General features: G+C 37.5%; 1 protein-coding gene across 1 annotated transcript in view; it reads left to right on the top strand.

The window, feature by feature from the left end:
* LOC150084459 (cell adhesion molecule Dscam1-like) overlaps positions 1-25,542 on the top strand; it is a 643,445-nt gene that overhangs the window by 465,577 nt on the left and 152,326 nt on the right. The window contains exons 10-13 of the mRNA XM_090376243.1: positions 5,745-5,864; positions 17,161-17,331; positions 21,360-21,507; positions 22,875-23,023. Coding sequence (XP_090232369.1) covers positions 5,745-5,864; positions 17,161-17,331; positions 21,360-21,507; positions 22,875-23,023 — 588 coding nt within the window. The remainder of the gene's footprint in view (positions 1-5,744; positions 5,865-17,160; positions 17,332-21,359; positions 21,508-22,874; positions 23,024-25,542) is intronic.

The following is a 25,542-nucleotide window of genomic DNA, read 5'->3' on the forward strand; positions in this document are numbered from 1 at the left end:
CACATTTCATTTTACTTTAAAGTAAGTAAGAAATCACTTCTGTTTCTGCACGTGACTAAGACATTTTACTTATTTAAAGAGGAAATACTTCAGTTTCCTACTCAATGAAACTTATTTTATTTGTTACTCTTTATACGTGGCACGCCAACTACATCTCGTTGATAAATTTTAGGAAGATATTCAAAAATTAAGAAAATGTTTCCATCCCAGTTCGAAAATACAAGCTATACGTTAAATCACCGAAATCATCCATTTGAAGGAATCTCCATTAAAAATAGCGTGGGATGTAATGAGGAAAATTGTCATTTTAATTGTGTGTAGCGACATAGTGAAGAATTTTTGAATTTTGAATGAGCATTTGAAGATTTTTCTCACATTGAAAACAGTCAAAATACGTTCTCTGAAAACTTCACCTGTAAAGACGAATAAACATGACGAGTATGCCCCATTGATACAACAGAGGTGGTTTGTCTCTGTATGGAAATATTAATGCCGGTTGGCATTGGCTCACTCAAAGCAAAGAAAGAAAAATAATTCTCTTTTTGTGCTTGCTTTTTGTACAGTATTGCTTTATTTTTATGTATATTGTGCCGATGTACGCTAAAAAAAAAGTGGCAGCGAACAAATAATTCAAGAATATATTGGCAGAAATGTAATATCTTATAAAACAAATAAGATCAGCGTAATTTTCCGAAAGACAGTGTTCATAAACCTGAGGTATTCTACTTTCTATAAATTGACAGATTAATTACAAAATGTGAGTAATATTTGGTTAACAAAGACAACAAGATGTTTTTAAGTAATTCATAACGAAGGCATTGACAATACCATTACATTTGTGAAATGCTGTCATTGATTATAAAACCATTGAAGTTGTTTACTCACCAGGATTTCGTAGTTCATTCAAACTTCGATTTCAAAATTGCCAGATTCGACAGAAGTTGGAAACTAACAGTAAACCTACCTATTCTGAGCAGGATGAATGGCATTACTAAGCGAACGGGCAATAGCAAGATATGTATTTTAAGCTTCTTATGGAAATACAGTAATTCTAAACAAAAGATTATTCACTGAGTAATAAGGCTTTAGAGAATCGAGGAGAAAAGGATGCACGGGATTCATAACGAATGCTTTATCAGAGAGAACTAAAGGTGGTTTGCATCCTGGAGCAAAGATAACCTTCTAATATTACTCTCAACAGTTATCGATGCTATTTTGTAGCACAAAGGTGTTTTAACTGTTGGATTCGACGGTTCTTGCAAGGGAAACTGGAGTCAACTTCTGTTTGTATTATTTTCTTCCAGTTAAGAATTACCAAGTTTGGTATTTGAAAATATCTAGTTATTAAAAATATGATCTCCAAAGTAGAGTGGTGAAGCAACTCGCAAGTTATCGTATTTAAAAAATATATATTAATTTTTTTAAGTTAAAAATCAAATGTTTAACTTTAAAAACATTAGGAAAAATTAAGTGGGTTACTTTAAAATATTTTTCCATTATTCAAAAGACAATTTATACACATGTCTAACTCATCCTTTGCATATCTTCAGCAATGTCAAAGCTAATAAAACGCCAGCAAAAATATTCGGAAATAATTGAAGATACTTTTACTCCACATGCCGATTCTTTTAATCCTTTATTATCAAGTTCACTCCTTCTGGATTTCTGTAACTGTAACCTTTCTAATTGGCGGATAGTTTATCGGATTTAAAAGTGACTGACATCGTAAATTACTGAAAATTTTAGCTTGTACAGCTGTTAATCGTATTCTAAAATATTGTATTTTAATTCATAATTTCTAATATAATATGTCATGATGACATTACATTTAGTGACGCTGCAGATTAATGGAAAAAATTATGTTTTTAAGAGAGAGAGATCAGACGTCTCATATTCAAAATTTTTGAAAGTATCTGATAGTTAAACATGCTTCCGAAAAAAAATATCTTATTCCAAACGCTCTTTATTAGATGAACCGTAAGAATATATCACTCCATGGGATGACAGCCAATCAATAAATTTAACGAGCAGAGTTTCGGTTGATGGAAATGTATTAATTGGTTGTTGACCAGAGGGAAGTTCAGCTTCCAAGCCAATTCCCAGTGCTATTTGTGAAACATGTGAGTGGCTCTTTCATCTACAGTATTTGCTCTACACGTTTGTTTTGCTTATTTACTCCCTTCTCTGTAATTACAACCGACTTATATCTTTAGAGACCCAGACTCAGTAGCCAGGTATAATCCTAGTTACTTAACCTTCTTAAGAAATGGCATCTTCCTTCTCTGGAAATGTGTAATTCGAAGTTGATCCTCACAAGTTTCAAATTGTCGCTTTTGCTGAAACCTAAATGGTTGCTGGACATTTTCGAATTATTATTTAATCACCAAGTCATAAATTCCATGCATTGGTTATAAGAAAAAATCATATTCAGTGCAATACAATGCATTAAAACGATTCATTTTTTTTAGCTAGTAAGCATTTTTGATATATGGTGTGACCTAAGGATTGAAGTACAATCTAATTATTAAATAATTAGATTTTACTACAACCTTTTTTGATTTTACTTTTACTAAGCTTTTACTAATATTCATTGGTTGGATATTTACTTAAGTGTTAACCATTTTGCAAATTACTGCTGTCACTTATAATTCGCTACCGCTCTCTTTCTTACTAGTTTAGTCAAGGCAGACGGTAATTAGTATTGTCTCAAATTATGATGGTTGCTACACTTGCAGGAAATTAATTTAGGTTGTGACTAATGAAGTTTAGTGCATTGCTATAATAATGATGCCTTATGTACAAACTCTGTTTTCTCTTAAAAATTCAGCTATGTATTAAAGACGCAATTCCATTAAGAGTGCCATAGTTTCGGTTATGATTATAAGATCTTCATATACAGGGTGGTCTTTAAATTTGGTACATTTCTGTTGCGGAGGACCACAATGGAAATTTGAACTGAAACTGACTTCGCACTAGAGGTCCTTAAGCGCATCATTTTGTACTAACTTAAAGTAAACCTTGTCCACGCAGTAGAATGCGGATTATCGACTCCTATATGGTCATCCTTTCCTGACTATAATGTCTAGTTCCACTTTTTAGCTGTACATCTCTAAAATTATTCTAGTTCGGTATCTAGTAACGCGTGTAGTTTCAAGAGTATTTCCGAGCCGTCTAATAATACGGCAGATATTGTAAAAGCGCAACAAGGGTGGAAAGAATTGTGTACAAAAAATTAAGATCAGAATATTTCTGCACGCAATTCCATTTTCACATATATATTTTGGTTTGAGAAGAAATTATTCTTGGAGCGACTGTCCTTTATATTCATTCATATATTTTTCCAATCTCTCATGTGATGGAGGACCATATAAATACATGATCAGAAATTCGAGTGTCATACAAATTAAGCTGCAGACACCGAAGCTCTTATGATCTTGAATGACGAGTATTATGCAAGGGACTGTCTCGTCATTATGTATAAGTGCTGTTTCCAACTAGGGTTCTGTATACAGTTGCATTTGCAGTGCTTCACATGGTCTGAGATCTTCGACGAGGTCCACATTTTGAAGAAGAAATCCTACACATATCTGATGCAAGACAATAATATAGCTCTTCATCAGTATACGTAGGTTGCACTTCCGAAATGACACCCTCTTCCCATCGTCACGATGGTGGAGGAGGTTGTCATCCTGGAATGTTTACACACGCACAGCTGTAGCAAATCATGATGTAATAAAAGTCAAGTGAATTGGGATATATTTTTCTTATTCAGACAAATGCACTGCTCTGACTGGCCGGTGAAATACTTTGCTTCCCATAAACCCTGTCTGTCCTTCTTGGAAAGGTATGATGTGCAGTGTTTTATGCTTAAATTATTTTTAACATTAATTTCAACAAATATGATTATCCTAATTCACATAACCTTTATTACAGATTATTTGTTACAACTTTATTTATAGTCCTACTTCCTATCGGCTTTAGCTGTTTCCCGCGAATTAGGAGTGTGGTAAAAATTCAATAAATATTCATTAATTACTCCTAAATCACTTAATATTTAAGTTAATAGAATTATGTTTTACATACATATTTTAATAGATGGGGAATTTGCCCTTTGTAATTAATCTTGGTTGTTTTGAGTATCTCGTTAAAAAAAGACATGGTAATTAGTACAAAAAGTAAATTAAACGAGAAAAAGTTGGTCTACCTACTAGCTGAGATTCCGTGAATTTAGAGTAGGGAAGTTTCTTAAATAATGTCAGCGAGTGATATCTTGAATTAATCAAATGTGTACTTAAAAATAAGAAACCACATAATTCTTATTTTATGTAATGTTTTTTGATTGTTTTAAATGATAATCTTAATCAAGGTCCAGTTAAAATTGTCACTTCCGCTATTTTCACATTTTTTTTCTGCTGCTACGAAAAGAAAGGCGATAAAACAGAATATTAAATTCAAATACCCCTAATATGTTAAAAGAAGTCGCATTTATTTCACAATAAAAAGACGAGAAGGAACCACCCCGTACTGAGAATGATACAAGTAACGCAATGATAAAAATATGTCGCTGTATAATAGTAGCAATAGAATGAAAATCTTTTTTTGGCCAACGCCGTTTTTGCAACTGACATCTGCCTTCGAATCATACAGCGTGTCTGAATATAACCTCTTCGAAAAGGAAATTTTTTGTTGTTGTGTGCGACAAAATTGGCCCAGGAAGCAGAAACCATATTGTTGAAATCACTATTAGCCATTAACGGTGTCAATAACTCATGTGGGAATGACAAGAGGTCAACAAAGGATTACATGGTATTATTGTTACGACCAGACAAACTGGAGTCGCTACTCCAACCTTTCAAAAGAAGTAGGTCACAGACCAGAGTACTTATGGCTTCCAAATTATAGGAAACACTGACAATGACAATAAACAACAAAAACACAAGCCTTATCACAGTTTTATTATCATTTGTAAGCAACCATAATTCTTATTTTTCAGATATCAAAGAGCGACGAGTCATAAGTCAGTTCATTCAAGATGCTGGCTGCCTTTCGTTGTTTTTATCTAATTGGAAGTAGTTTTCCTACTTTGTTGCTGTTATTAGGGAATAAATTCCTTAAAGAATTTCATACACTAATATAAAAAAACATTTGCAGCATTTCTACTTTATTTTTAATCGCATATGCCATAAATCTATTTAAAAGGATAATGTGATCCTCGTCGTTTTTTTCTCTAATGATGATAAATGCCTTAACATGGTGACTTGGTGGACTCTGATGCATTAAATTAGTATATTGGAGAGAATTTCTAAGAACTTGCAGCAAGGTATAAGGAATTGATCATAGTTCGCAACTAACACAAACTTCAGGTGGTATAGAATTCATTGTTGGGCCCAGCGCTAAAAAAACCATCAGAAGAAATTATTGGTTTATATAAAAGTGAAGTTCGTCCACAGGCCTGATATGTGAGCTGTATAAAAATAGTGCATTATTTTATCTCGTGAATAATTAATTAAACCGTATGAGGAAACAAATTTCATTTATCATTATTCTATTTTAATCAAAACAAGAGTTCCTAATGTAGGACTATTCGCTGTTTTTTCCAGGAAATAAATTATCTACAGAAGGAAATAAAATTAAATGTTAATTCATAAAACGGTTCCTTTTAAATATTTATCGTGTGACGAGTTAAGAAATTGTTCATAGTTCGCATCCTTTTTATTTTAATAAATGCATTTTGTTTCTCTTAGTTCCTCCAAGATGGAGGATAGAACCAATTGACACCAACGTAATTAAAGGACGAACAGCAGTAGTAGATTGTCAAGCAGATGGATTCCCTCATCCACGAATGCGTTGGACTAAGGCGGAAGGTATGTTGTGCTCACATTGATTTCGAAACAGAATATTTACCGCTACGAATATATTTTTAAGAATTAGCACATTCTGAATATTTTTAGGTAGCAGACTTTTGTATTTTTTAAGCCTGTCATTCACCTGTTTCTACACAATTAACAACAATATTTGTACTGCTTTTATAAGCCCCTACGTTAATTCCACCATGTCCTTTCTACTTATTTTATTTCCATAATGCTGTTTTTTTATGATAAAATCAATAAAACTGTTATCCAAAGCAATCAACGTCATATAATCTGTTTCTTTTTGCGGTTAAAGAATATTTCCATACACTGGTGTTACCTTCATTCTCTTTCGTAAATATTAAGTGCTTCAGATGATATTTACTAAGTGTGCCATTTTCTTGGAAAAGCCCTCATTTCTTAAGTTATCCATTGCTAACGTCTTTTACTTTACTTTAAATATATGTATATTTCTACTTTCTCGATGTTCCATTGGTCTAGAGTATGTGTCTGCTTTCGTTTTCTGTATCGCGCGTGCCTGATTATTCGTTATTTTTCTTTTTACGGTATACAGTTTTTGCTTGTCCCATTATACTGATCTCGGCCATTAACTGCTCCATCAATAAACTGTTGTGGCTTGTATGCTAAGCGAAATCTCCTTCCCATTACTGGTGTGTCAGAAAGAGAGAATCAAATTGCTGAGATTTATTTAAAGGACGTGTCCTAATATTTCATTAATTTTATAACGTAAAAACAGAACACATTTCACTTGGAAAACGTTAAATCATCCAAAAGAAATAAACTACATACAACAGTATACCGGGCATTGAGGAGTTAATTTTATAAAACAGCATGCGCGTATCATTATCAGTTACATTGCTCCATTTTATTTTAAGAGTCTAGATATTGTAGGGGTCTCTGTTACCTATGTTAACTTACTTTTCACACCACTGTCGCATTTATCAAAAGTCGACTATAAAACTGTTGTAAGCATTTATTATATTCAGTATTTAAACTTTTTTTTTTTTTTTTAAGTTTGTTTCTTATGATTTTTATTCCAACACAAACAGAAGAAGAATATTTAAGATTCTTTTTTAAAAAGATAATATCTTCTTATCATTAAAATTAGTTCCCTTCAATATTGGAATTACACCGATGAGCCAAAACATTATGACTACCTACCTAATATGATGTTGGTCCTCCACATGCAGCCAAAACAGCTCGTACCCGGCGAGGCATGGGCGCTACAAGATTTCTAAATGTGTTTTGTGGTATCTGGTACCAACACGTAACCATCAGATCCTTTAACTCCTGTAAGGTCCGTGGTTGAGACGCCGCAGATCAGAGTTGCTATTCCAACACAAACCACAGATGCTCGATGGGATTGATATCTGCGGAATTTGGTTGCCAGTCTCGAACAATCCGGGCGGTGTGGCATGACGCATTATCCTGTTGAAAGATGGCACCTCCAGAGGGGAAGACCGTTGCCATGAAAGTGTACCTGGTCAAATGATGATTAGGTAGGTGGTAGACGTCAGTGCCCAGCACATGGATGACTGGATCCACCCAGGGTATCCCAGCAGAATATCTCCCAAAACATCACACCGCCGCCACCCGCTTTTTTTCGTCCCACGGTGCATCCGGGCCCCATCACTTCCCCAGGTAAACGAAGCACACGTACCCGGCCGTCCACATGGTGCAACAGGAAACGTGATTCATCGGACCAGACGACCTTCTTCCAATCACTCAAGGTCCAGCTTCGATGCTGGCGTGCCCATTGTAGGCACTCAGATGGGCGTGTCCTTCAGATGGGCACGCCCATCTGAAGGACACGCCCGACAAAGAGACGTCAAAGTGTAGGCACTCTGACGTCTACCACCTATCTAAACATTATTGGTGACCAGGAACACCCTTTCATGGCAACCGTTTTTCCCTCTGGCGGTGCCGTCTTTCAGCGGAATAATGCCCCATGCCATACCGCCCGGATCGTTCGAGCCTGGTTCGCGGAACATGAGGAAAATTTCCATGTATTCCCCTGGCCTCCAAATTCCTCAGACGTCAATCCCATCGAGTATCTGTGGTTTGTGTTGGAACAGCAATTCCGATCGGCGGCGCCTCAACTACGGACCTTACAGGAGTTAAAGGATCTGATGGTTACGTTTTGGTACCAGATACCACAAGACACATTTATAAATCTTGTAGCGTCCATGCCTCGCCGGGTACGGGCTGTTTTGGCTGCACGTGGAGGAACAACATCATATTAGGTAGGTGGGCATAATGTTTTGGCTCATCGGTGTATTATACAATATCATACAGATTAAGATTTATAACATCATACCAAAAATAGAGTGGCGTACTAATAGCTTACAAGCAGTATCATGCAGATACTGCTTATATCATGCAGATTTAAAATATACAAATATTTAATGTTCAGTAATGTTTCAAAACTACAGTAAAGTAAAATTCAATATTTGGCTCGTATACTACTTCAGAGATCCCAATACGAATCGTACGTCTTAAATTTACTGAAAAACTCAGAATACTCAGGTCACCAAAACTGAATCAAAGCAGAGCCTAGGCCACTGTTAATCCAATTCATAGTTCCCAATGCAAATCATTATATTCAAATACACCAAATAATTCTTAAATTTTGCTAAAATAAAAATTTGGAACAACTGAAGAGAATCTTCATCCGCTTAATATCGTGTTAAATATTAATACCCAAACCTATACTTCAAAATCCTACATTGCATTAGAATAAATTTCACAATCCAATCCAATTAAACTGTACTCTTTTATACTATATAGTATGATATAGTATGATACTGTGCCCACAAGTCACGCAAATCGTGTCCAATATTAAATCAAAATGAATTTTAAGTTTCAATTCCAGGATTAAAATTCAAGTTCAGTTGAACTTTATTGATGAGATAGGTTGTAGTCTCGGCGACTGTACCCTAGAGTAGGAGGATGCTATTCGCCAGGAGAACTCTACGCATTCCGCTATCGCTGAGCATTATTGGTGTAAGCAGGATATCAATTGTTACCCACATTGCAATGTCACATTTTGGACCGAACACATTGTTTTCTTCATCGTTTCTAGTTAGAGATTCTCCTTATAGGTGTGATGATTCACTTATAAAGAAAATATGCTAAGATAGATATACTCTGAGCAAAATGTTTTCTTTTATAGTACATGTATTTCACCATTTTATATATTTTTGGCATTAAAGCCGATATTTAATAAAAGTAAACTTTTTTTTTTCTACTTATATTAGTAAAATGCAGCATAATTCGCGCCTCCGTAGCCAGGTGGGAAGGAGCAGCAGTGCATAGCACACGCTTCTTGATTAGACCGGGGTTCGAGCCCGTCACCACCAAAGACGGAGAATGCGGAAAGGTCAGGGAATGACCACCGCATATCCCGGAGCAATATGGCCTTAGTTGCTAATGCTCCTAAAAACCAAATAACAAACAAACAAGCAGCATAATTCATTTTATACAAATAAGGATTCTTGTTGAATATCTTGCATCGAAATTGGTTAAAAGTTTTTAATGCGACCGTAAAACGAAATATTCCTGTTAGAAGTTCTTTATAACAAGATTTTACTGTATACTTATTAGATATGTCTCCTTTTTAATTGCGGTTGCTCATATGGACCAAATCGATAAAACTGTTTTGTTAAATATATTTGCATTAATATTTTTTTTTCTTTAACGTAATCTGAGGTCACCAAATATGTGCGTATTAATTATTTTAAGAATATTCCATTATTGTTCATATAAAAAGAAACACAAAAATGTTCATAAACAAGAAAAGAAGCAGAGAGAGAGAGAGAGAAAAATGACTTCCCCCATAATGACTGTTGTCTTCAAAAAGGCGTATCGTGTTTCAAAGTGTGCAAAGGTGATCTGCAAGCCTGCTACAAGTATCGATTTCGGTCCTGTTGATAGAAAATGCTGGAATTTGGTCTCATATGGGAAAAGAATTTATCTCAAGAAAGGCTTTGTACTGACTACTTATTTCCTGCTCATCGATATTTCTTTGAAAAGCCTTTTCCTAGTCACCTACTCATTATACTAAAGTTCACGAAGACAAGACAAACGGTCGGTTATTTGTCGTGAATATTCACAACCTATATATCTGTGATAGCTTTCATAGCTGCTTCAAGGAAGTCATTCATTAAATGCAAGAGGCTTCACGAGCTTTATCGTAGCATCGCATCACCTGCGTTGACTTCCACAGTTATCAGTTGATGTTCTTCAGAGAAAACAAAGCCTGAATCCATCAACTCATAGGACAGTTCCAAAAGGAAGATTGCGTCTCATTAAATGAATAGTATTTTCACACTTTAAGTCCGAAATAATGAACTAATGAACTATGAAAATCAACCTTACCCTGTGTTATAATTAGAATAAATTCTAGTAAGAGGATCGCAATTCCGTCCCATTTCCGTGGCTCCAGGTTAAGAGAAATACACCGATGAGCCAAAACATTATGACTAGTTAGTCGTTATGCAAATCGAAGCAACTGCAGGTGAACTACTGCGCGTGCGCGGGTCGGGACATGGTATAAAAAACACCTAATACTGAGCTCCGTTAATCAGTGTTACTCTTGTTCTTCAGACGGGCAAGTCAGCGGACTTAAGCGAGTTTGACAAAGGCCAAATTGCAATGGCCAGACGACTGGGTTAGAACATATCCGAAACGGCACGGCTAGTGGGATTCTCACGGTCAGCCGTGGTTAATACCTACCGAAAGTGGTCTGAGGAGGGAAAACCCACGAACCGCCGGCGAGATATTGGACGACCACGGTTCATCGATGCTCGAGGTGAGCGAAGGCTCTCCCGGATGAAACGTAGCAACAGCAGGCCGACTGTGGCGCAACTCGCCAATAGCTGGAATGCTGGTGACAGGATTAATGTGTCGGAATATCGAACACTGCTGAAAATGTGTCTGCATAGCCGCAGGCCGCTCCGAGTGCCCATGCTAACCAAGATGCACTGTCGACAGCACCTACAATGGGCACGTGAGCATCGAAACTGCACCTTGAGTAATTGGAAGAAGGTCATCTCGTCCGATCAATCACATTTTCTGTTGTGCACCATATGGGCAACCGGGTACGAGTGCGTCGTTTACCTGGGGTACTGATGGATTTGAATGCACCGTAGGGCGAAAACAAGCCGGTGGCGGCCGTGTCATGCTTTTGGCGATGTTCTGCTGGGATACCCTGGGTCCAGTCACCCATGTGCTGGGAACTTGGTACCCGAGCGCCCTGGGCAGTTTCAGAATGGCGCAAGTCCCAAGCAACCTTTATAATAATATCAAAATCTGCCTCTCACACCGAAAAATAGAAGTGAAAGTACCATACCAGCAAATCAGCAGGAATATCCCCAGGGTTCCGTGCTCGGACCACTGCTGTGGAGTATAATATTTGATGACTTTCTGAACACCAGTCTTGGGGAGGTGGCCTGGGTTACCAGGCATTTGCGGACGATTTAATTCTCACCGTGAAGGCAGATAATAGGGCACAACTTGAGGCTCGAGCAAATCAACCTCTACATACTTTACAGCGGTGGGCTACGGAGCACTTTATACAGATCTCGCCTCTCAAAACGACTTCCATCTTGCTTAAGAGAACATTGGACATAAGGAGGCCACCGCAAATTAAAATAAATCGCGCTACAATCAAATTCGCCCAACAAATGAAATACCACGGTATCATTTTCGACAGCAAGCTCACATTCCAATCGCATCTCAGGCAATTCAGGACCATGATTAGGAAATACTCGGGCCTAATTGCGCCGCGAGTCTCACGTAATCAGCTCCTAGGGGGCTGAGTAAACAAACCATGTCCCTGTACTACAAGACCACTTTTCTCCCGGCGATCACATACGCTGCGCAATATGGTACCATAGAAACAGACTAGCCACCAACAAAAGAATACTGGACTTGACACAACGAACAATATTTATTCTAAACCACCCGAACCTGCAATACTGTGAGCACGGAGGCGCTCCAGGTTCTTACTGGATCCTTACCACTAGATCTCGAAGTGGTCAAATGGGGACTAGTTTACTACCTGTCAAAAGGAATCTCTGTGACCTACTCTGGCTTTACCATTGAACCCACAAACACTATAAAAATAGAAACAGCTCGGCTCGTGACACGACGCTTCATACCTGATGTAGATAGGGTTTCCCCGAAACTACCTTTATGGTTTCACCCAGGCCTATATGTCACCTTCTTATTGACGAGTCACGGCCCCTTTAACGAGAAACTAACATCTCTGGGCCTCCTCCAAGACCCCAATGTTCATGAGGCGAACTGGAAAGCTGGACCCACCTCATACACGAATGTACAAACTACGAGGACCTACGTGGAAACCTAATAACAAAATTGACCTACCTGCCGCTAGGCCAGGAGCATCATCTCTTGGACATAAGTGAAGAATATAAGAACCTCACCAGATTCGCATAGGAACTCTTTGCCAGAAGAAGAACCCGTTCTGCGATCAGGAACTAAGGACACAGTACACCTTGTAGCAGACATGAAACTTCGATAACAACCAGCACTGAAACCTAAATATTCTGACCCAACCAACCTACTTGAATAGGACTCACACCACAGAAATGATGGGCCAAATGGATGGAAAAGGTACAGGACCGCCCTCCCTAATGACGGAAACAGGATAAACGGGCCAGACACCTCCGAGATTCAAAAGACAATCTACGGGACACTCTACCCTGGTCGGGTATATAACCCATAAACGTGATTGACCTGAAACTACCTGGATGGACACATGGCCCACGAATGACATGGGGACACTGATTCCAACTGCTTCGTTGGACCCATATCTTTTCCCCACTTTGAATAGCAGGGGCCTCCGTAGCCAGGTGGGTAGGAGAAGCAGTGCGTAGCACACGCTTCTTGATTAGACCAGGGTTCGAGCCCGTGCCCACCAAATACGGAGGATGCGGAAAGGTCAGGGAATGACTACTGCATATTCCCGGAGAAATATGGCCTTGGTTGCTAATGCTCCTAAAAACCAAATAACAAACAAACAAATCTTGAATAGCAGATTTGCTGCCAGTGCGCCAATGGCGACCCGAGCTGGGCACTCTTTCCTGGTTTGCTTTCCAGTCCACTTCCCTGGCAGGGAAGGCGCCTCTGTAGCCAGGTGGGAAGGAGCAGCAGTGCGTAGCACACGCTTCTTGATTAGGCCGGGGTTCGAACCCGTCACCACCAAATACGGAGGATGCGGAAAGGTCAGGGAATGATCACCGCATATCCTGGAGCAATATGGCCTTAGTTGCTAATGCTCCTAAAAAAAAAACCAAAACAAACCCTGACAGGGAGGTGCTGTCCTATTGTCTCCTCCCTTCCTCCCCACCTCATTGCAGAGAATCATCTTGCGATGTATAATTAAGGTATGCAGGACAGTTCCGATGGAAGAACTGGCCGGAACATTACCTTTAGAATTGCAAGTTACTTATAGAGGATTTTTATACAGACTGAGACCGAATTTCTTGGAATAACCATCAACCTTCAAGATTATACTAAAGGAGAAAAAAGCAGACTGTGGAACGAGTTAGTTAATATCTGGTAGTCTAGATGGGATACAGCTCCCGTTGGTGCGACAGCGAGAAAATTTATACCACAAGTTTCATTTCTCCTGGATAAACATGTTCGATTGTGGTTCTGCATGGACATATTCACGTCCTACATGTTGACACGATGTGGCTCGATGAATCAGTCTTTTTAGGTTCAATTTATCACAAACAGATCTCTGTTCGTGTAGATCACCAGAGAGTTGAGATCGCATCTTGTATCATTGCTCCCTGTATGACGATCTCAGATTTCCTCTTCATGCACTTCCTAATTTTCAATCAGGTAAAGAGTCGGAGTCATATTTGATTCTTCAGGCTTTGGCTCAAGGTATATTTCTTCGAAGGCGTTGAGTGTCGACAGATCTCAACAGGATGGAGCACAATGGTCCTGCTGATCCATAGCTGGTTAGATCTCCTTTAATAATGGTTTTATAAACTCAAATCCTCAAGAAGTGAAATGTTTCCTCGGGCAGCAGACAAAATTAAGTGCTTTTCTTTCTTTTTTTTTTTTTTTTTTTTTTAGCAGTATCTCTATTTTCTTTCTTTTATGTATTTATTTATTATTATAATTTCTTCAGGAGCACCACTACTTTCTTTTGTTTTATTTATTTATTTATTATTATACATGTTTTATTTTATTTTCTTCTACTTAATTTATTGCTTCATTTTTATTCATTTCTTTTCCATATCCAACACCAAGAATGGTCGCTTTTTTCCCCTCTGGAATGGATCCCCAGGAGATCCTGGCCTACCTTCTGGCAACACCAGGTGGATCAGAGTCTCTTTTGAAACAGTACGTGCTTTACATGGACTTGGTCACCTTCCCGTGGTGTTGACGAGTACCCAGAATCATCTGTCCATGTGACTGATGCTTCTGGGTAGCCAAGCGGCCAGAAAAGAACAAAAGAACAACACATAATACACGCAAACCTACGTCATTCACATTTCGGGTCCTTTTAAAGTGTGGTACTATTCTTCACAGAGATACAAGGCGGAGATGAACTGACGTTCCAGGAGCCACCCTTTACATATACACATGTCTACACCTCCTCGCCACCCCTATATCTTTCCTCTGGTGGGGTTGCGGCATGCCCCACTGACACCTATTGGGGTCGCCTTTCCTATTGACCCCATATTTCTGTCTTCCTCCCCTACTCCATCTGTACACAAGCGATTGCCCTACACGTTCAAATTTAATCATGTCCAAATTACTGTTCGCCAGTAATTTCGGCCTTTGAAATCCTAGCACTATTACCCTCCACGCTAAAGATCATTTTTAAGGTCCTAACCACTGAAATCCCAGGAAATTAGGTGGCAGGACCTGCCAGAATAAATAATTATAATGCTGGTATACATGGCCTACCTCCATGGGGCTGAGTGGGACAACGTTGGGCCTCAGCAGGAGTCCGGCGGCTAAATGACCAGCAGAACAACAGTATATAACACAACACTATACGTATACAATATCCACGCACTTAAATCTCTGTCCTTTCCAGTGAACTGGCACACCTACAATGAAAGCAACGCGGAGATGGGGGAACCCCTTGTGCCGCTTGACACTAAATGCACTCTACCTAAACATCATTGCTAACCAGGTACATCCTTTCATGACAACAGTCTTCCCTCCTGGCGGTACCGTGTTTCAGCAAGATAATGCACCATGCCACACCACCCGGATTGTTCGAGACTGGTTCGCGGAACACGAGGAGGACTGCCAGATTAATCCCATCGAGCATCTGTGGTTTGTGGTGGAACAGTAACTCCGATATGTGGCGTCTCAACCACGTACCCTACAGGAGTTAAAGGATCCATTTAGAAATCTTGTAGCGTTCATGCTTCTCCGGTACGAGCTGTTTTGGCTGCACATGGAGGACCAACATCATATTAGGTAGGTGGTTATAATGTTTTGGCTCATCGGTGTACAGAATATAAACAAACATAGTCTATTTTTGTAGATTTTTCAAATAACGTGCTTCTGATCAATGATTAATTTTTTTTAATGTCTTAACTTTGTTCCTTGCGACAAACTTTCATATTTATATTGGCATCTTCACTTCATAATAAATTATTTTTTATCAAAAAAATAAAAATATATAAAAAATATATTTCTCATTTTTTGTAGTGTGAAGAGGTCCAGCGTGGCAGTGAACGATATACTCACCGAATTCATTCGTAATTAATGCATCACTTAAAGAATTACTAAGCTACCAGAAACACTCACCGAAATTGCTAACATTCCATTATATTCAAACAACTAGGATTTGTGACAGTCCTAGTCTATAGAAGTCTCTTGCATCACATTCATTTGCATAATTAATTTAATTCTATGTAATATCGTAAAATCGGTCCCTCATCAAGTCTCCTTTTTGATAATATATGAAGAACAGTTTTATTCAGTCTATTATGCCAGTGATAAAACACATCACTTCATTCCCGAAGAAAATCCCTATACAAAATACCCTTACGTCTTACATCCATACACGAACTCACGTGTGTTCAGAATGCCCATTTTGGAAAATTTAACCTTCGCAGTCCACCACTGCAGTAGGTCTAAACTTCGACATATGATGTATGTTGTTACTTCGTCATTTCCTTTTGAATCTCAGGGAACAGCCACAGCGAAAGTTTTCAGATCTCCCCTACCCACGAGTAACACACTCCAGATAAGAATGCTGGAGAGATCCATCGATCACTCTGTCTTCTAAACGAGAGTGCAGAATTTCCGGAGAATAAAAATGTTATCCAGCTATCCGTGAAATCCCGCTGGTGTGAAAACCGTTGAGAAATTAAGTGGCTGTGAAAGCGGAGCTTTTAGTTTAATTTATTTCATATTGTTCGCAGTACATCAATATTTGTTTCATGTTTTGTCATTTTTTTCGATTATGAGTGGAGAAACCGTAACAGTTTTATATTAAAAAAAAAAGGGAAATGGCGTTTTATTTTTATTAACGCTTCTTAAAATAGAAAAATGGAACCCCCCCCCCCCTTTATACCATTCTAATTCGTTAACTGGCTATTGCTGCTTTATAAAAGGCATATATTATGTGTTTTGACATGTTCAATCTACCTTCCTGTTATTTTTAAGTTTAGAACCGGATTGTCTTAAACCATTCATAGCAAGAGCATCAAACGGATTAAGTTTAAAATCTGGGATTATCGGCCTCTACTTTATACGTTTCAAAAATGCTTATGGTATGCATAATCGAAATACTCAATATATCACTTCTGGAAAATTAAAAGTGAAAAGAAAAAAAAACATTGTAATATTTTGCTGCTTAGATCATTTTCGTTTACTGATATTTTATATATGTATTATTAGAAATTACTTAGTGCTTTTTTTAAAATACAGACTTGATAAAGTAAATCAAATAAAACAGATGTTTAAGTTCAGATTTATTTTTGAAAGTTAGTAATTGGACCGTTATGGCGACAAAAGAGAAAATAACCCCAAATCGTTCCTAATGAATTGTACCAATTTGTCTTAACATTTAGTACAATATAATTTTGATGTATTCAATTTCCACTTCCTGCAGTATTCAAATTAATACACGTACATCGATCAAACACCAGTTAAGTTTCCACTCAATATTTCCACCTTATATTTTACCCGCCTAACTTTAGGTTGACTTTTATTTTAAACTTTTTTAGTAAAATATGCCTGTTGATAATCTGTCAAAACTAAACGTCCATTTGTTCGGTAGGAGAGCTTGCAGAGTTCAAAGCGATTAGCAGCAGTTCACATCTTCATGTTTTCGAAAACGGTTCTCTGGCAATCCATAATGTGCAAGAGGATGATGAAGGATATTACCTTTGTCAGGCTACTAACGGCATAGGACAGGGCTTGAGCAAAGTATTAAAACTCTCGGTGCATGGTAAGTATGAGAATTTAAATATATTTTTCATATAATTTTTGGAATTAATATTTATTCTATAACTTCACCCTAAGAATAAAAGATATTATTAAACGTGTACTTTTAAGAGTCTTTATTATGCAATCAAATCCCCTTAGGCAAAGGATGTGTCAGTGTCTCAAGTGGGATAATTGATGGTTGGTGAAATTAATCGCAGGAAGCCTGATCACTTCAACGTCCCTTTCGCGCTTTCAATAAAAGCTCAAAAGTATAGAAAGCGTAAGAGCTGAAATACTAAGGAATATGCTCAAATACCTCCCTTTACATTCCGTCTGAAATGATTGTCGCGAACCCAATCTAATTGAGTTGTCAATTAAGAAATGTTTGCAAGAATACGTGGATGGGAGTCATAAACCTCAGCTGGTAATCGGCCTCTATGTAACTGCCAGCACCACTTCATTATTGTTGTTTCGGAAAAACAACTACCATTTGCATTTTTCATTCTGAAGTTAATTTATATTTAGCTCTCTGCTCCCAAAAATTGTATAACAGCTTGTTCGTCTTTATTAGGCCGTAAGAGACTCCCTTGATCTAGAATTTGAACTGCTTGGGCTACAAATCTGATAACTTATCTACATCACATGACTAACAGAAGCTGGCTGGTTTGCTGATGGACAGATGGCGTCGGATGATCCATTATTTTCAAACTCCATCTATCAAAGAGATTTCTATAAAACGTACTTAACGGAAAATATATTCATTCAGATCCTGAAAAGGAAAAACAAGTAAGCATGGCCAGAGTTTTAATGTCACAATATGAAGTGGAAAACATACTTTATATTTGGAACACAATTTACGGAGGGTTTATTCAGCCTTTTGAGAAAGATTTTGACAGTCCTTTAAAACTACGAAATTCCATGCCGCCGCCGCCACCAGTTGTGTTCTATTTGTTTTCCCTGCTCATGGACTATCACAAGACATCGCCATTTCCATTGAAGTAACGCGCGCAGCAAAACTGCCAAGTCGATCTTGTCCCATTCCTGCTGGCAGACTTTCCACAAACCTTCAACTGTTCTGGACCGGCGGTTTCCGAGAGCTCTTTTCAAAAGTCCGAATGTGCAAAAATCCATGAGTCAGGTGATTTAACAGGTATATCTTCAAATGGGATCGAACGAATAACTGTCGCCGCATCCATTCTCCGCAAAAGAGCGCGGGTGGAACGTAACATGTGGCTGGACGCCTTATTCTGGTGCACCCAGATATTTTCACCATCAGAACCATACAGTGTGGGTATTTCACATTCAAACACGGTTGTAGAACTTCAGTCTTATAATACACTGAATTGACTTTCACGTTTTTAGCGACCTACCCAACTCAAATTTTCAGTTATAACAAAAACCAGCTACAACCATAAAACCTTGGCCAAAACTTTCCTTGCACTGACGCGCCCATGTTGGAAAGGCCTTGTCACCCTGTGGACGGTATTTTGTTGCAATCGGAGAGGTATACGCATGCTTCATCCAATGTTGCTACGAATTTCCACCTTTCAGCTGCCAGATATTTTTCGTAGAGTTTTAGAGCATTGACTCGCCGCTCTGCAATGTACCTTGCTCCTATGTGGTGTACGCGGGCCTTGTACTACTTCATTTGCAATTTTTCGTTGATTATGCGACAAACGGTTCACTGGGAGGTTTCCACACGTGATACTATAACTCTTTGGGTTTTTGGATTTTCACCGACAACGAGCGACTGCACTTTTCATACTACCTCCCTCGTTCGGCATGGAGAGCAGGATGCAGCTTCTTCGGTGATTTCCGCCCACTTGCTGCAGCTTCGTGGAATTTTCCTTTGCCATTCAAAACCTTATGGATGCCAAACTTTGATACACTAATTTTTTTTTTACTTGTACCTGTCAATTTTCGCATAACTGTACCCTTCTTTGGAAAGCGCGGTTATGTAACCTTCCAACCATGGGTCCAATTTCCGAGCCATGTCTACAATTCATGCACCTGTTCATAAGGTTTGGGACTGCACCTGCGCGGAAAAAAAAAAATCTACATTGCTGTCGTACGCCACAAGCAGGATTGATGTCTCAATCTTTATCAAAAGGCTGAATCAACCCTTCGTATTTGAAAGTGGTTATTGGTTTAAAATAATTGAACTTTCATCTACAGTTCCATACCAAAGTTAACTTTTGAAATAGCTACTTTATACACATGATTCACCCATAAGCATGGGAGCTGTCAACTGAAATAGGTTCAGAGGAAAAACAGAAGTAAATTCTGAAGTTTCTGTTATTATTATATCAGTTTTTCTCAAATGTGTAGTAGCACTGTAATTGAAACTGCGTGCTGTTCCAGAAGATAACTTAAACTATATTTATCTTAAATAATATTTCCCTTATTTAGGGCTGTTGCGGAAGTTTTTGGTGTGACAGTAACTGTTACCAAAATGTTTGGAAACACGGAAGAAAAGCTCCCAGAAATCCATTTAGTGGCTACGGGATTAAATGACAGCATTCTTTGAATTCTATATTAACAAGTGATCAATATAAGCACAGATGTTGGTATCTTAACAGCAGTGAAACCAAGTTTTTATAACCATGCTTTTGACTTTTTATTTATTTGTAGCATGCATTGAAAAGGTCTTTTGCCTCCTATAAAAAAGTCTCGCCTGCGTAGTTTTAGTAAACACTCATGCTTCTCGTGCGTGATGGCAAGAAATACATGGAAGAAATGGGAGTCTAGACTGAACCTTTGATCGTTCGCCGCGATCACATAGAAGAAATCCTGGCGTCATAACTTTCCCCTATTCGACATTCAGTAAGTTCAGACGAGCCTGTTGCAACGTATATTTATGGCAAAATGAATGAACGCTACACAGATAGACTTTGATAGATAACGTTGCTTGCATCACTGAAGTGCTTAGAGCTCAGATGTTTCAAAAATAAAAGGCACGTTTCCTGGTGAGCTGTATAAAAAGAATTGCGCGCTATTCATAAATAAAAAAAAAAATATTTTGACAGGAAATATCGCTCAATGCATTGTTTATTTACTGTCTAAAATGTTTGAATCGAAGATTGGTCCCTCTGTTGTAGTTTATCGAAGTTTTTATGTGACGGTCACCACCGATTAATCACTCTTCCAGTAAAATCGTTCCTCTCTGAAATAAGATGAGATTATATGCAGACAATCCTTTAAATTATTAATTATACGATTCGCAGGAAATAACTAAAACTTTAAAGGCTAAAACCTGTTCGATTAAATCGCAAAGAACTGGATTACTTGGAGAGCTCGCAGACATTATGCGTTTCTTGCTTATTAGAGTGAGTGGTCACAATATCATGAGGAGAAGACTTCGAATGAAATCTTAATTCGTCATTGCTGCTGTTCGATCGTTAATCAAATCTTAATTTCTCCATTACATCATTTGTATTATGAATATTAAATATATTCATACTAGAAAGTATTGGCCCCTTTTTTTTTTAATTATCTAGTTCAAACTTTACATAAGTACCTTTTCGGTTAATCGTCTTTAAAGATATATATTTCAACTTGGGTACAGATTATGATTCCTGATGATGGTGAGTATTCAAGTCTTTAATCGTAGGATTTAAGGAGGCGATGCGGCTGCTTCTCAGTTGCTTTCTAAGATTGTATCTATAGGAGCATGTGTTCGAGATTCATTTTCTTGTTTGCAGAGAGGGAAAATTTTCAGAATTACTAAAGGAAAAACCTTACACCTCTGCTTGAGAGTATTTAACTGAAACCAGAGTGTAAAGGTCATCAGAAAAAGTTGACAGCTGGACAGCAAGAACTTACGATTGTTGCCAGGAAATGTGTTAACCGATTCCAGTTGAACAGAATTTTCCTTAGCCATTTAAATTACTTTTCAGAGCTGATATCTCTCATGACACATAAACCAAACCCTCTTCATTTGTACAAAAAACAAAGTAAAATTTTATAATCAAATAACAATAATCAGAAAAATAAAAATTTCAAAAATAGTACCACTTTTCCTGAATAATTTTGATGAATTTTTGCCCTTAGTTTCTGCCCATTTCAAGAATAAATTCCGAGCTGAAACCGTGAGGAAAGGACATGATGCTAAACTGAAGTGTGAAGCGGTAGGAGATAGACCGATTATGGTATCGTGGCTAAAAGACAAGCAGCCTTTCGAGCCTCAAGTCGATCCTCGGTAAGAAAAAATAAATATTGTATTAGGATTTATATGACCATTTTCGCTTTTTTATATAAATGTATTCGGCCTCAGTTTTTTTCCCGGCTTTACCTTCAGTAAAACGTTTAGTGTTAAGTAGCAAACATTAATGAGCCAGTGCTGTCTTTGTGTGAAATTCAGAAAAATTTAATTTTGAAATTCCAAAATTTATTTGCAATTCTAAAATATCTCATCTTAAGGATGTGAATTTTAAGAAATTGAATGCAAACCACACATCAGACATTACTCCAGGGTACCGACCTGTTGCTGTGTTCTTGAATTTAAAAATATGAGTTGAAATATGATGCTTACACCTCAGCTCCTCTAAGGCCCCTTTTTATGTGTGATTTTCCTCTGAGGATTAGAGGAATATATTAGAGGAATACCATTCTCATTAGCATTAAGTTATCTTGTTCTATAAATTCTAGTTCTTTGGCCAAAAAAAAATATATATATATATATATTATGGCCAGTAACTGCCATTCTGTAAAACCATGCCCTGTAGTTTGTGCCACCTAATGAAAAAAGTATAAATAAATAAAATATTTATATATATTTATAAACTAAGATGACCACAAATGGTCGTTGCAGTTTACAATATTAAGACTACAAAAATTTCCGTCCTCAGATTAATTTAAGTGTATTAAAGTTCCAGAGATATATTCATATATTGAGCACGTATTCAATATTAACTCGCATTTCGAAAGTGAGAAATATTTGCACGGTGGATATTAGAAATGTTGAAGATGAAAGAAAGACAGTTCGTTCTAAAGCGAGCTGCTTTCTAAAACTATTCCGTATATCCTTATAAACACAGATTCTTATACCGATTTTTTTTACCAACGGATAAGACAACTTTCTGTCTGGCCTCCTGGTTGGGGCCAGACAGCAAAGTTTTGGATTACTTTTGTTCATTCAGTTATAAGAGGTGCATTAAATAGACTGATCCCTCCAGTAGATGGAATTCCTAACTCGGAGTGTAGCCATTCCAACTTGAATATTTGCAAGCAACCCTATTTTTTGATCTTAAAGAACACCACCTCACAATCTCCAAAAAATGTCTCCTGTTTGTCATGAGACCTGAAAACGAAAAGTTTACATTAAACTGTAAAAGCAAACACTGTACTTTATTCGAATATATTACTGAGCAAACGTTAAATACAGTTAATGTGGTTCTATCATAAAATTCACCAGTAAGTTAAATTATTTATACAAAACTAAAATTTGATTACTAAACTTTTCACTTTCATGTAAGATTTAAAACCAGAAGAGATCATGTTCTGCCGAAAATTACTTCAGTTGACATTTTCTTATGATACGCTAATCTACATTTGTATTTTTCCTAGATATGAAGTGACGGAAACTATTCTTTCCAGTGGAGTGATTTCAGAAATAACAATAAGAAGAGCAGACAGAAGAGATTCAGCCCTCTTCAGCTGTTTAGCTTCTAATGCGTTTGGACAAGATGACACCAATATTCAATTAATTATGCAAGGTAGGATTTGAGATATAATCGATCACTACTATCAACGTTGTTTCATGATTAAAAACGGCCAAATAACTGAGATGAGATAGGGTGTCAGACTTGAAAACATTTAATATAAGTAATGCATAGTCATTATTGTCATTAAAACAGTTTTGTATTAGCATAGTAAAGTGGGTAGCTCTTTTGTATCGCTTCTTTAGAGTATAACGATTCATAAACTCATTTAATATCAGCGAGAAATGAGGAATCCTTACGATATTATTACAAAACAGATCACTTTGCATTTTACTGAAGTGTCGATCAGCTATTCGTTGCAAATATTTGATTTCATTTGAATAGTATAAAAAAGGAAAGCGAACAATAAAATAATTTCCCCTTAAATATAGCTGAAAAACTAGTTCCATCCTTTAAATAATGAAATATACTACTGAAAGTGATTAGACCAGCGAATAAAAGCCACAGTAATCTAACACTGACAAGCAATTTGAATATTTTGTTAAATGATCGATTGATTGCAGTCTTAACTAATAATGTGGACTTCTGAAAATTCAGTTTCCTTCGTTTATTTGAGAAGTTTTGCTGTGAGCCGATGGAGTTTTTAAATAATTCTTAACTGTGGACTAGATCTATGAGGAACACTTCATTTTTGAGGAGGAATCGTTGCTTTTGATTAAGATCTTATTACTTGAAACTATCTTATCCGAGATGCATCTGTCAAGAATGGATAAGGGACTATCGTCCCTTATCCATTATCCTTAATAATGCAAAGACAAATCCAACTATTATATGTCGCATAAAAATAAGTTTATATGCAACTTGGGGTTACGTGCAGGTGTTATTTGATCAGTTGCTTTAATTGACTGTTTATTGTAATAATGACACTTCCTCCATTCATGGAATATTTTTTAACAGTTCAGTCATGTCTCAAATTAATGTTTCCGTTTTAGTTTAATTTAATTTGTAATTAAACTTTCTTTAATATAAAGATGTCACTTGTGAATTCAGTAGCTGTTTCTAAACCGATCTTTATAAACATCTTTAAGTTACTGTACTTGTAGAGTGCCTACAACTCTACTCTGGTTAAGTATACAGTATGCTAAAAGAACGTAGATGAAAGAAAAGAATGAAAGAAAGATGGTAAAGGGATTTTAAAATAATTTTCTCGAAGTTATGGGATTTTTACGTCCTCAACTTTTTATTTCCTGATATAACCGGGAAAGGTAGCTTTTGCGCAAAGTGACGTCAATGAGACATATGGTTAATAACAAAATTACAACAGCAACCGCTCAATATTTCTGCCGCCACATCGCAGTACTGAGTATAACGTTTGGTATTACCCCACAGCTATAGAAAACATCCGTTAGAAAGTCTGTAACCCATCGTCGTATGGAATCATTCAACGATGGCTGAGATATCAAATTACCCTTGGATACACGAGACTTGAGGTCGCCTCATAACTAAAAATTAGCTGGGACTGGATCTAGGGACCTTCATGTGCAACTGTACAATCTTCTATGTATGCTAAATATTGTCATACTTAGCATACTTCTATGTATGCTAAGTATTGTCATACTTAACATACATAGAAGGTCGCCATATCCCAACTTGTGACCGTGAAGATTTTCAAACCAATTACACAACGATCCAGAAAGAAAAATAGTTCAAAGTTGAATGTGTTGATCTCCTCCCCATCCCTGACCAATTTATAGAAAAAATTGGCTCCGTCTGTCTAAAAGCAGAACTAATTCTGGTTCTGCTCAGTGTTCGAAAGGCACACATTTCGTTTCGTTAAATCTTGTAGTACCAACTTCTGTATACTAGATTTCATAAGGATACTGGCGTGACGTATTCCTTAGGGCTTTTCACACTGCCTTACTTCTTACCCATGATTGACATGACACTGCACGAGTACTAATTGTTCGATTCTTCCATGAAACTTAATGATATAATGGTTATCACTCTGAATTTTTAATCCAGCGATCCGAGTCCCTTAAAGAAACTGGCAATTTATTTGTGTTATCGTACTTGTTAAGTCAGAATAACCCAGACAGGGATATTACTGTTTATATAAGAGTTGGATCCACAGATATCATAAAGTCTATCCATTCTGAGAGTTCCTCGGAGACGCTTTCTTGGGAAGAGACAATGAACAAGGTTCTAGACGAATAATCTACCAAGACAGTCCTGATCATGACACTGAAGTACATGGAAACGTCATCACTGAGAATCAGGGCTACTTGCCCTCGGCCACAGAAGAACCCTTCACAGAAGAGGAGGTTGCTTTAGTCATAAATAAAATCGAAAAATGGAAAAGCTCCCGGACTGGACCTCATTTAGGAGTCCATCAAGCACCTTTGGTCTGTTGCACCCGATGTTCTAGTACAACTGTTCAACACGTGTCTTAATGAAGGCTCCTTTCCTACACGTTGGAAACACGCCAACCTCAAGCTTTTTCCAAAGGATCCAAATCGTCCCACTGGTACAGCCAAAGCATACCGTCCAATTGCTCTATTGCCAATATTTAAGGA

Source organism: Mastigoproctus giganteus, chromosome 6, assembly GCF_048544385.1.
Source record: "Mastigoproctus giganteus isolate SK-2022 chromosome 6, ASM4854438v1, whole genome shotgun sequence".
Lineage (NCBI taxonomy): Eukaryota > Metazoa > Arthropoda > Arachnida > Uropygi > Thelyphonidae > Mastigoproctus > Mastigoproctus giganteus.